Source organism: Brassica napus, chromosome C9 (genome assembly GCF_020379485.1).
Source record: "Brassica napus cultivar Da-Ae chromosome C9, Da-Ae, whole genome shotgun sequence".
Classification (NCBI taxonomy): Eukaryota; Viridiplantae; Streptophyta; class Magnoliopsida; order Brassicales; family Brassicaceae; genus Brassica; species Brassica napus.
In genome coordinates this window covers 27,210,045-27,223,483 of record NC_063452.1, presented here as the reverse complement: position 1 = coordinate 27,223,483, position 13,439 = coordinate 27,210,045, and the positions used below count along the sequence as shown (strand labels likewise).

Below are 13,439 nucleotides of genomic sequence, written 5' to 3'. Positions count from 1 at the left end.
TGATTGTCAGATAATCTCTTAGACCATTGGACTTCTTATCCATAATATTATTTTCACACAAAAGATCATATCTTGGTCTATTTGGACTCCTTGTCCAAGTTTCCTTTTATAGACAGTCTTCTAAACCTTCACATTATGCATACTTATACATACGAGTTATTATTTTGCTTCTTGTGAATGTTACAAATATGACTATCCCTCTTGTCATACGAAATCACATCTTTCAATCATGAAAGAGATCAGTAAATTTCCAATATCATGGTACTTCATGACCAATACTTTTTTTTTCTTTTATATGCTCAATATACCCACGCGGTATGTTCTCGAGAACTAGCACTTACTGCTTCTTGCAGTCCAAATCCTTATGGGGTTTACTGCTTCTTATAGTTTATATTCTTTTGGATCTTTCACATAAATTTCATTGTTCTAGTGGCTCTCAGTTCTTTTTCTTTATTGCCAGACTAAAGAAACTTGAAAGTTGATGCTTCCACCACATGATGTATTTCTTATAGCAATTTCAGGTCTTTATGGGAAGTCTTGTGCAACTACTCTTTTGCTTCTCATAACTTTTCATCATCTCATTCATTCTTTCACATAATGACCTATTTATGTGCCACTGGTTTTACACCATTAGGTGTATGGACTACTTGTCCAAATACTCTCTCTTTCCAAGAGATTTAATCCCGCATCTATTGCTTATTTCCATCTTGGCCAATCATTTCTTTGTGTACACTTTTCAATATATGGTTCACGATCCTCATTCTCATCAACTGCTACATTGCATGCATAGATATTGACGACGTCGATTTGATATTGGTTCCATATTGTTTCAGACATGACATAGCTATTTGAGCTTTATTTATTCTCAGGTACCATAATTTCTCTCTTGTCATGTTTTCTATCTCTTCTCGAGATCCTTAATATTTCATTCCTCGATTCCTGCCATTCTCATTTATGCTCCCTTTTTCGAGGATTATTATATTTGGAACCAATAGGTCTATCACGCTTCAGGCGATCTTTAGACTCATTAGCAGTTTGATATTGTCCTTATGGGACATCCATTTTAATTGGAGCATTTACAGCTGGTAATTGTGACTTAATCACTTTCTTAAGGTCAGTAAATGAATCTGGCAACTCATATGCTAATCTTTGTAATAGAATTATCTCTATACATTCATTTTCGACTTCTATTCTCGATCTTTAGTCTGAGGATCAATGATAATTCATTTCATTTCATTCATTCTCCAGCTGTTTATTTTTCTCCCCCTAATGTTGGATAGAAAAACTTTGAGTCTTTAAATAAATCTTAGATTTTATCATCAATGGAGATCATATCCAACATATCCATAACCTCCTTTGAAGTCCCATCTGTTAGCGGTTGTGGTGGAACAAACAACTTATCCAAATTTTCTAGATGTGGATCTTTGGTTCTTGACCCAAAACCAGTTCGATGGGGAGAGAAAGATGAAATTGGTTAATCTTATTCTTCCATAGGTCACGATACAATATATAGAGATACAACATTAGGGATTCAGAATCCTCTAGAACATGAGCTTATGGACCTAATGGACATCCACATAATAGTTCATAACATCTTCCAATTTTGTTGAAAAATGAATCGAGTATAAATTCCGATATTTCTGTTTATTCACTTCCTCAACTGAATTTTTGTTTATTATTTTTTCATTTTCTGTTCAATTAAACTGTCACCATTTGAAGCAGAGGAAATGAAGATGTGAAAAGTAGCACATCAAATTTGTCGCAACTATAACCTCTTTTCTGTTAAGCATTTTTAATTTACAAATTGATCTTTAATTTTTTACATTGTTATGTTTATATCTAAAATAAATATATGTGTTTATACTTTAGTAAAATTATTAATACTTTCATTGACACAATTATAATATAAGAAATTAAAGAAGAGAAATTACAACCAGGATGAAAAATTTCTCTAATGTTATTCTCTTCTCTTGAGCATCGTTGTCTATATCTAAAATAGTTTTGTTTATATCTAAAATAAATATATGTGTTTTATACGTAGGCATCGTTGCCAATTTTATGAACCACAATTAAGCAATATTCATCCTATAAATATAGCCTATATTTTGGCAATGACAATATAAGAAATTAAAGAAGAGAAATTACAACCAGAATGGAAAATTTCTCTAATGTTATTCTCTTCTCTTGCTTTCTTCTCCTTCTAACTTTTATAGACGCTAAAACAGTTTGTGAAGGAAGCTTATTCTCAGATAACAGCACTTACAGCGACAACCTCAACTCTCTTTTCTCTTCTCTTGCAAGTAACGTCGTGGCTAACGACGGCTTCTACAACACTTCAATCGGAGAAGGCACCAACAAAGTTTACGGTCTTGCCCTTTGTGGACGAGGCTACGAGAAGCAAGCTTGTGTGAACTGCGTGGAGCAAGGGATTCAGGATTTAGAAGATATATGTCCGAATCGAATTAAATCCTTCAAGTGGACCACGAGAGACAGTGACAATGCTTCTTGCCTTGTACGATATGCTAATTACTCTGTTTTCGAAAAACTCGAGCTCTTCCCACCTGGTTTGTCACAAAATCCTTTATACATATAGTCATATAGGAATCTAAGAGCCTTAAGCTTTTTCGACGAGAATGGGAAGCACTGACTAACCTAACAATGCAGTCTGCTATTTCAGCTCCTGAAAATTCATCAGTTGTGCTAAAGTATTATAGCGTCGTAAGAGCAGAGTTCACAGAATTTGCAGATGTTTACATGATGATGAAATGCACTCCTGACATTTTACCTAGTGAATGCAACATATGTCTTATGCAGTGTGTGTTGAACTTTCAAAACAATAATTGGGGAAGGCAGGGCGGTGCGGGTAAGCTTCTTAGCTGTTGTTTCCGGTGGGATCTTTATAATATTCCTAGATCTTCTGAGAATATGACAAGAGTCTCCATGATTAGTCGTGGTTCGACTCCTCCTCGAGAAGATACCGAGTTAAAACCTGGATATGACGAAAAAGGTAAATTATAGAGCAATTATCTTAAATAGCCATTTTTAAGTTTTTGTCACAAAATAGCATTCAAAAAAGAAAAGAGAAATTACCTATAATGACTCTAATCATTCATGTTATTACTATACTAATTCATAAACTTTCTTAATTACTGTACTAGATCACATGGGTAACAAAAATACAAAAAAACCAGCCTTCATTTGAGTATTAACAAAACTGCCATTGAATTAATGTAATAATTAATTGTACCCCCTCTGTTTTTTTAATATAAGTCATTTTAAAGAAATTTTTAAGTTCCAAATTATATGACGTTTTCGATTTTTTATGTAAAATTTATTAACACTTAATGCTATATGACCAATGATAATATACATTCTATTTTATTATTGGTTGATTTGTGGTTAGGTAAATATTTAATGATGTTTTTGTTTAGAAAATATAAAAAATTAATGATTTTCTTAATCTATTTGCACAATTCTAAAACTATTTATATTAAAAAAAGGAGCGAGTATAATATTTTCCAGAAAAGCAAAACCCCTTTGTCGACACTTCTCTCTTTCACAATCTCAAATCTCCTTCTCCACACATCGGTTCCATCGAACTTCCATATCCGACAACCTCATCTCAGTTGCAGTCTCCTTGCACACGATGCACCCTAACTCGAACCCTAATTCGGTCACATCCGCCTCAAAATCGAAGAAAATTGAATCTGTAAGTGCTAAATATATTCAAAACCCTAATTCCCAAATTGAAAATCAATTTGTCTTTTCTTTGTTTCTAGATAAACTTTTCTGATTGCTTGATTTTAAAAACCCTAAACCCGCAATTCCCTTAATCCTTTGGCAGTAAAATTTATTAACTTGATTAATGTGAAATCAAAGAACTCTCATACTCTGTTACTTCACAATTTCAGTTTCTCAATATCACAGAACAAGGACACTTTTGTATTGCTTTTTTTATGTTGTATGATTATTATTGTTCCATTTGTTAAGTTCTTTCTAAAAATTTTGTGATAGTTAATTCTAATTTCTCTGTTATAATCTGGATGAATGATACTCCTTCTGTTCCTTAATGATAGACTTTTTAGAAAAAAAATTTGTTTCAGAAAAATGTATTTTTGTGTTTTCTATGATAAAATTGTAAACTTCAAAAAAATTAATTGACTTTATTGAATTACTATTGGTTAAAAGTTATTGAAAATTGAAAATTGTAGAAAACAATACATTTATTACGGTAGTTTAATGTGTTTTCTTAATATGTGTGAAAATACTAAAAGGTCTATCATTTAGGAACGGAGGGAATATTTATTAAATGTGCTCTTGCTTTTTTTTAAAGGAATGGCCTCATCTTCGGGTAACAAGAAGTATCCTCCGCGGCTTTACGAGATATATGGGCATCGGATAGAGGAAGCTGAGGTTCCGCTTCTGTCATGGCATGATTCTCATCAGCGTATCAACTTCCCAAACTTCTCTGCACAAGAAGACCCATGAGATTGCGGCGTGTACACTCTGAAATACATTTAATGTTTAGCTCTGGGGTATAATTTTGTAGGCTTAAGTGATCAGATCAATAGATCATACCAGCAATGCGATCGAATATGGCTGCAGAGATTTATGATGAGGTGGCTATGGAGGATTAGGAAGTATAACTCGTAGTCTGTTTTTGTTTGTTTGCTTTTTCTTGGATGTATAACTGTAGGTTTTTGCTTATTTTTGGATGGTATTCTTGTTTTCGGATGTATAATTTGGATGTTTAACATTGATGGTTAGTTTATTTAATTATGGCTCGTCTCTTTCACTTGTTCTCAGCTCATTACAAATTCTTGAGAAAGACAAACTAAATGACATGTAAACTAAAATACAAACTAAATGAACCATAATGTGATGACTAAGTCGTTTTCTGCAAAACCAACTTCATAATCCGCAAATATGATTTTCACAAAGTCTTCGATTCGAGTGTCCTCATTCGCACCAACTATTATGCTACCTCGATCATTATCTACTTTAAATAACCCCTTTGTTTTCTCCACTTTCCACTTCCCAAAGACGAGAATCATGTGTTTCATTATTCTCCAATCAATATGAATTAAAAGTCACCGTTGTAGATCCCCATGAAAGTGGACCCAAAATTTATGAATGGAATGTAACATGAAGAAGAAGACGACATAAAATGTAAACCTAATTGGAAAATGTGGTGTAATATGATTCTTAACTTAAACCAACTTTTAAAATTGTTTTAACCGGAGGTTTAAATTAATTTAAACCAAGAACAAATTGATTTAAACCAAAATTTAAAATTAATTAAAACCGAAAATAATCGAAACTGAACCAAGTTAAACTAAACCGAAATCTTTGTGAACTTAACCAGAAATTCAAGTGGATAAGTCTGCTACAACAAGTGTGTCTTAATCTGGTAATTAAAATTTGGTTTAAAAGTCAGCCGTCAAAGATGACAATTTTAAAAATTTGCCACCAAATGAATATAAAAGTCGACCAGAAATTTAAATCGGATAAACATATTTGTCATAAAAAACTATGTCTATTATCCATTAAAAATCGGTTGTAGGTAATTTTAAATCGGTCTTAAAAATCTAACCGATACAATATAAAACTGGCAATTTAAAAAAAAATCGGCCACTTCATTCGTTAGACTAAAACAGATAAATCTATTGACACCATTAAGTCGGACAGATAAATCAGCCAACCATCTTAAAAAAATCTGCTGTAACTCAAAAGTCTGCTACTAAATACACAGCAGATGTAAATTCAACAGCAGATTTAATTAACATATTTATGTCACGATAGATTTTTTTTTCTGTTAAATAAATATGCCGACGGAAAATTTTCCAAAATTTAAAGGGCAATTTTGTAATATACATTTTTTTATCACAACCGTAAAAAGGACATTTTTGACCATAAAAATAATTTAGTAATTTTAAACTTTTAAGACATATTCTAGTAATAACTGAATTAATTTGACTCATTTTAGTAAACTTCCCAAAAAAAATAACCAAAATAGCTTTTTTTTTTTGAAATTTTTAATATTTAAATTTTATTTTTTAAAATTTGAAACTCTATCTTCAAAAACCCACCCGTTAACTATAAATCTTAAGTCTAGATTAGTTAACCCTATGGTAAAAATTTACTTTTTCCCTTTGATAAAACTTTTTTTGGTCATTTTTCTATTTTTGTGACAAAAACTAAAAAAAAACTATTATAGGGGAAATTAATTGATTATATGTTAGGTTATCTTGTTAGTCATTTGGTGGTTGCAAATTGATGTTTTATTTTGCAGGAAAAAAGATTCGGAATGGAACTATCGCTATAATTGTGGTTCCACTCTTTTCATCATCTTTGATCAGAGGAGAAAGTCGTATAATAAAAACATCAGCGGTTAGTTATTTGTTTATTGTTTCAATGAAACTTAGTTAGTTATTTGTTTATTGTTCCATTGAAGCTTAGTATTTGTAGAATAAAGGTTTGATATTTTTTGTTGGTTCAGAATCAGAATGCTGTGATTCTGATGGACAATCTATGTTGCGGTTTGGCCTTGCCATGATACTCTCTGTTACCAATGACTTTTCGCCAGAAAATAAGCTTGGTCAAGGTGGATTTGGAACTGTCTACAAGGTAAAAAAAGACATTCAGAAATTAAATAATCTTGTCAAATCTTGATACGGGTCAATAATTTTACTGCGAGGATGACCGGTTTCAGGGGGTTTTACCGAACGGGCAAGAAATAGCGGTGAAGAGATTAGTAAGTGGTTCAGGACAAGGAGGTACAGAGTTTAAGAATGAGGTCTCGATCTTGACAAGACTCCAACATTAGAACTTAGTTAAGCTACTTGGTTTCTGTAATGAAGGAGATGAAGAGATTCTTGTCTACGAGCTTGTGCCCAATTCTAGTCTTGAACATTTTATCTTTGGTTTGTCATCGTGGGACGCTGCATTTAGTTACAATACATCTGGAATATTTTTTGTTTAGCGGAATTAGAGTGTTTTCTTTGAAAATCTGCAGATGAAGAGAAGCGTTTGCTTCTTACATGGGAGGTGACGTTCAAGATTATAGAAGGAGTTGCTCGAGGTCTACTTTATCTCCATGAAGATTCGCAGTTGAAGATTATTCATAGAGACTTGAAGGCAAGCAACATCCTTTTAGATTCAGAGATGAACCCTAAAGTTGCAGACTTCGGGACCGCAAGGTTGTTCGAAGCTGATGAGACTCGAGCTGAAACAAGACTGAATAGCTGGAACCCGGTAAGAATTTATCAATCAACACTGAAGAAAAATATAAGAACATCAACATTGGTTAATAAATTCATAGAGTTTCTTATTTTTGCTCCAAAAAAAAAGAGTTTCTTATTTAAAATTTTAATATTTAAATAATAGACAACTTGACACATGTGAAAAAAGTTGCAAATAATAGCATAGTTTCTTATCGAGAAAGTCTTTTTCTCTCAGGCACCAACTTTGGGGAGTGACAGTGATAGATTCCTACCTTGTTCCATGCTGTAGAACGTTTGGTTCCCCCCAACCGCCTGGTTTCTCCCCGTAGCTACCTGGTTTACCACCGCAACCACCTGGTTTTCCGCCGTCGTCACCGGAATTTTCAAAATTTGAAAAATTTCTGGTTGATTGCTTCCTCTGGTGTGCGTGTTTGGGTCCTGGCACACTTCCTCCGCTTGAAATCGGCTTGATTGGTACTACCACAAACCACCTCTACAAACATGAATATCGCTAGACCCGGTGTGAAAAGCCCCTTGTGGGGTTTGTGATAGCTCCTTTACCCTGCCTCAGGGCATTTTACTGTCTGAGTGCAGTCCAGTTTCTATTTTTGTCTTCTTGTTACAGATTGTGTTTTGCTTTGGAGCTTGAGCTGGTGTTTTTGTTTTGGAACTCTGTTTTGAACAGACCACTACTCTCCTCTAAATCATGGCACGTAGATACTCCAACAAAGAGAAGGAGAAATGGATCGCAGACTCTTCTAGCCCATCAAAACGAGCTCCGATCCAACTTCCGGAAGCAGACAGCTCTAGACTTATCGAAGAGCACAAACTCACTCTGATTGGACGCGTCACTAACCCGGCCATGCAGAATACTAGAGCTTTGGTGGGTTTCTTCCTCCAACACTGGCAGGTCATCGGCAACATTACTGGAAGTGCGCTGGGACCGCAATTGTTCCAGTTTAAGTTTGACACTGAACAAGACCTGCAAGCTATACTCTCTAAGGCGCCATACCATTTCAAAAAATGGATGTTCATCTTACAACGCTGGGAACCCATTGTCTCGGATCTTTTCCCCTCAACCATTCCCTTATGGGTGACAATTCATGGGGTTCCTCTCCACTACTGGACAGACCCAGCGCTCCGTGCTATTGGAAAAGAACTGGGTCCGGTGGAGGATACTGACACTGTCAAATGCAGAGTTCGAGTCATAATCAATGGCCTTAAACCTCTGGAAAGGACTCTGGACATCAGCCTATCTTCTGGAACAATGCAGGTAGAGCTCGAGTACGAGAAATCGGAAAAACATTGCTTTTCGTGTCTCTCTCTAGCCCATGAAGCGAGTAACTACCCTTCTAACCCGGCTTCAGCTGACTCTCCACGCCTTGGTATCTCCCAACTACGTACTCTGGATCGTATCGCCGAGAGCAGGAAAAGGGCTGATAACCGCAAACTATCTCGCTTCTCACCATATGACAGGGGCTATGATGAACCAAACAACAATAGACGTCATGATCATCAATCTCGTGAGAGGCACAATCACTCTGACCTCCGAGATTTCCATGAGGGAATTAGAGAGAACAAGAGAGATGGTAACTATCATTCTCGTCATTACTCTTCCTCAGAAGATAGAGAAGGAAACCGCTCCAACCGTCCTGCGAGTGACAGGCTACCACCTATTCGAGAAAGCTCTTATGTCTCGAGTAGACCTCAAGGAATGCGTACTGCCAACCCCGCTTCTAAAGGTTACTGGCGACCAGTCTCAGGTGATGGAGCTAGAGGACAGTCAAACTCCATTCAGTCTCAAGTGTCTCACACCCCATCCCCAAGAACCCAACGTGAACCTATGATACTGGACGGTAATCCTCCTCTGGCTTCACCGCAAACGCCAAGAGTGTCAAATAACTCGGGTGAACGCCGCTCTGCTCTGGAACGTCTCTCAGGTGCTCCAGATAGAGTTCCCCTGCTCCAAAATGGGGTTGCTAACTCAGACTCTGGGCGACTACAAGAGGTCAACGTCCAGTACCTGGAAGATGCTCTACCATACCAAACCCCACCAGAGCTTATGAGACCTTCTAGCTCCAAAGCAGCAGGGGGGAGCTTGCACATATTGAGATGAAGGGGCACTCTCCCATAAGGACACTCAGTGAAGATAGAACTCATGTCTCTCTAAGACTAGGACCTCTCCCCACTGATGACTCGCCCCTCCCAATCCTAGCTAAAACGATATCTAAAGCTGAAGGCAAGAAACCTACTCGTGCCCCATCTACTCGCGCTCCAACAGCCAGACGGGTTCGTAGCCCTGCCAAGGGTATCACTCTCAACAAACGCAGAATCCTAAATCAAGGCTTACCAAAACGTAAGCCAGGGATGAACCCAAAGGCAAGGGGCAAGGCATCTGCGACGGGAGACAGGCCAACCACCACTCTAATACCGGCTATCTCTAAGAAGCGAGCGGATTTTCAGACCGCTCCCGGCTCTCTTCCTTAGCGAGTATGAGCTGGAACTGTCAGGGGTTAAGGAACCCTCTCACAGTTCAATGCGTCAGGGAAATCAGATCGAAGCTTTCCCCCGACATCATGTTCCTTATGGAGACCAAAAATCAAGATGAAGCTGTTTTCAACTCCTATCGAGGCTCTGAGTACTCCTGCCAATTAACGGTTCCTCCCGATGGACTGAGTGGGGGTCTTGCTCTCTCGTGAAAAGCTAATGTTCAACTTGATGTTTTGTACTCATCTCCGAATATTATCGACACTTGTATCACAAGTAATAATAAGACCTTCTTTGTCTCTTATGTTTACGGTGCCCCTAGAAAGGAGGAACGCGCTGAATTCTGGAATAAACTCTCCGAACTAGGAGTACAAAGAAAAGAGGCTTGGCTTATTACGGGAGATTTCAATGATCTCTTGAACAATTCGGAGAAAGTAGGAGGCCCGGTTCGATGGGAGGGCTCCTTTCTCTCCTTCCGCAGCTATGTGACCTAACATGGCGTTTGGGATCTCCAACATTCTGGGAACTCACTCTCATGGCGAGGCATTCGATACAGTCATTTTATTCAATCTTGCCTTGACAGGCCAATGGCTAATGTAGAGTGGAGTGAGATGTTCCCGACGGGTCGATGTGAGTATCATCGGTTTGAAGGCTCCGACCATAGGCCAGTGCTCACTCTCTTTGATAGTAACTTGCTGAAAAAAAAAGGTATCTTTCGCTTCGATAGAAGGCTACGAGATAAGCCAGAGATCAGAGCTATCGTGGAAGATACATGGGAGGCACAACCAGGTGATGCAGTCATTACTAAAATCTGTCGCGTTAGGACCAAGATTGTCGAGTGGACTAAGCTACAAAACCAGAACAGCAGGGATCTAATTCTATCTTCCCAAGAACAGCTTGAGGCCGCTCTCTCGGATACAAGTCCTGTTGCTGACCTCATTCTATCGCTGCAGTCTTCCTTAGATAAGGTGTATGCAGAGGAGGAGCAGTTTTGGCGTCAAAGAAGCAGAACTCAGTGGCTAAGTTGCGGAGACAGGAACTCGAGCTTCTTCCACTCGGTCACCCGAGGCCGACGGGCCCTTAATAAGTTCGCGGTTATAGAAGATGAAACAGGGAATGCATTTTTTAAAGAAGAACAGATTGTGCAGGCCATCAAGTCTTTCTACCAAGACATCTTCTCTTCCCGCTCAACTGGAGACTTAAGTGTGGTCCGAGAGGTCGTCACTCCCAAAGTCTCACCGGAGATGAACGAAGAGCTCATTGCTGTACCATCAGATGTGGAAATCAGGCAAGCGGTCTTCTCCATTAATGTGGACAAAGAGCCAGGACCTGATGGATTCTCAGCGGGTTTCTATCAATCCTTTTGGGATATCATTGGTCCTGATATTACTATAGACATCAGAGACTTCTTCGCCTCCGAGAATTTGCACAAACGCCAAAATGAGACACATGTAAGGATGATCCCCAAGATCTCCGGACCTAGGAAGGTGGCGGACTACCGACCGATCGCCTTGTGCAACACCCACTACAAGATCATTGCGAAAATCCTCACCAAGCGTCTCCAACCTCTCATGTCCCATCTGATCTCGCGGCATCAATCTGTCTTCGTACCCGGACGGGCAATCTCCGATAATGTTCTAATCACACATGAGATCCTTTGCTATCTCCGTACGTCGGCTGCACGGCAGAGATGCACCATGGCGGTTAAAACGGACATGAGCAAGGCATATGATCGGATTGAATGGGATTTCCTTAGAGAGGTTATGGAGCGGATGGGTTTCCATAGTGTGTGGATTTCAGGGATCATGGCTTGTGTCTCCTCGGTCTCATACTCCTTCCTCGTAAATGGAGCGCCTCAAGGACTCGTTTCACCTACTCGAGGGCTGAGACAGGGAGACCCTCTCTCCCCATATCTCTTCATTCTGTGTACGGATGTGCTGTCCGGGCTTTGTAACCAAGCGCAAGAGAGGGGGGCTTTAGCTGGAGTAAAAGTCGCATGTGCCTGTCCACCGATAAACCATCTCCTCTTCGCGGATGACACCATGTTTTTCTGCCGTTCTGACAGTGCCAGCTGCGAAGCCCTAGTGTCGATTTTGTAGAGATACGAGCTGGCCTCCGGCCAATGCATCAACCGCAATAAATCTGCAATTACCTTCTCTTCCAAGACGCTGCCGAGCACAAAGCAGAATGTTAAATCAGCCCTTGGTACAGGACAAGAAGGAGGCATAGGAAAGTACCTCGGTCTACCTGAGCATTTCGGGAGAAGAAAGCGCGACATTTTTGCCTCCTTGGTGGATCGTATCAGACAAAAATCCCATGGCTGGACGACTAGATTTCTGTCGGGAGCTGGGAAGCTAGTTTTGCTGAAATCAGTGCTGGCAGCAATGCCTTCTTACGCCATGTCCTGCTTCAAATTTCCTCAGTCTCTTTGTAAACAAATCCAAGCGGTTTTAACCCGGTTCTGGTGGGATCAGAAACCGGAACAGAGACGGCTCTGCTGGATCGCGTGGGATAGACTCACGCTCCCGAAATCTGTTGGTGGCCTCGGGTTTAGAGACATCGAACTTTTCAATGACGCCTTACTAGCCAAACTAACTTGGAGATTGCTAAAGAACCCAGACTCCTTGCTTGGGCAGACATTACTCGGGAAGTATTGTCGTAACGAGAGTCTTTTGGAATGTTCTTTTAGTGAGCAATGTCGCATGGCTGGCGAGGAATTTTAGCGGGACGGGAAGTCTTAAAGCTAGGTGTTGGATGGGCCATAGGCGATGGCAGGAACGTCAACCTTTGGAAAGAGAACTGGCTATCAACCAGTGGTGCTCTATGCCCTATAGGCCCACCAACCTTTGAAGAAAAAGACATGACCGTAAGAGATCTCCTCCAGCCTGATACCGCAGAATTGAATGTCCCAGAGATCCGGTCTCATTTACCGCAGTATGAAGCAGCTATCAGACTCATCCAACCCAGTTCGCTCAATATGGAAGACACTATGGTGTGGTTGCCAGAGAAGACTGGCAGTTACTCCACTAAGTCTGGCTATGCTATGGAAAAGCTTGCGGAAGGGAACAAAACACAACAAGCGAGGAATGGTTCTTTTAACTGGAAGGCTTGTGTCTGGAATGTTGAGACCTCCTCGAAGCTTAAATTATTCTTGTGGAAACTGGCCAACAGAGCTCTACCAGTGGGAGAATCCCTCACTACAAGAAAAATGAGTATTTATTGCGCCGGGAAAACGCTATACTACGATACCATAGCGTTATTAGGTACGCTGTATCATCGGCCGTGATAATAGGTCTTCCACTTAAGATAGTGCTTTTCGCTTCCGCTACATATGTTTTATTTAGATAGCGTTTCCGCTTTTGCTATTTTAATATTTTAATATAGGATTCGTTTTACGATATTGATTCGAAGCCTTATACTTTTACAGATTTCTCTTTCGTAGCGTTAATGCTATAATTAAATTGAAACCGTAATATAATAAAATTTAAATATAATAAATATTTAACATAAATAATATTATGCATTAATTATTATTAAACATTAAAAGAGTACATATCCTGTTGACATACATGTTCAACAACATCCACCAACACAAAACAACATCCACCAACGTCAACGAACCAAACAACACACCAAAGTTTTAAAACATAGCTATATATGAAACATAGAAGTATCAGACAAATATAACTTTGTCATTAGGCCAAGCCACAGTGGTACCAAAAGCATCGG

General features: G+C 39.0%; 1 protein-coding gene across 1 annotated transcript; it reads left to right on the top strand.

Moving 5' to 3' along the window:
* The first annotated feature begins 2,152 nt into the window (after positions 1–2,152).
* On the top strand, positions 2,153–7,872 carry LOC106366931 (putative cysteine-rich receptor-like protein kinase 39). The gene is made up of 7 exons (XM_048767814.1): positions 2,153–2,564; positions 2,678–3,007; positions 6,500–6,627; positions 6,713–6,776; positions 6,861–6,923; positions 7,016–7,254; positions 7,849–7,872. Exons 1-7 carry the CDS (start codon positions 2,153–2,155, stop codon positions 7,870–7,872), a joined length of 1,260 nt encoding a protein of 419 aa, XP_048623771.1.
* The last annotated feature ends 5,567 nt before the right edge of the window (positions 7,873–13,439 follow it).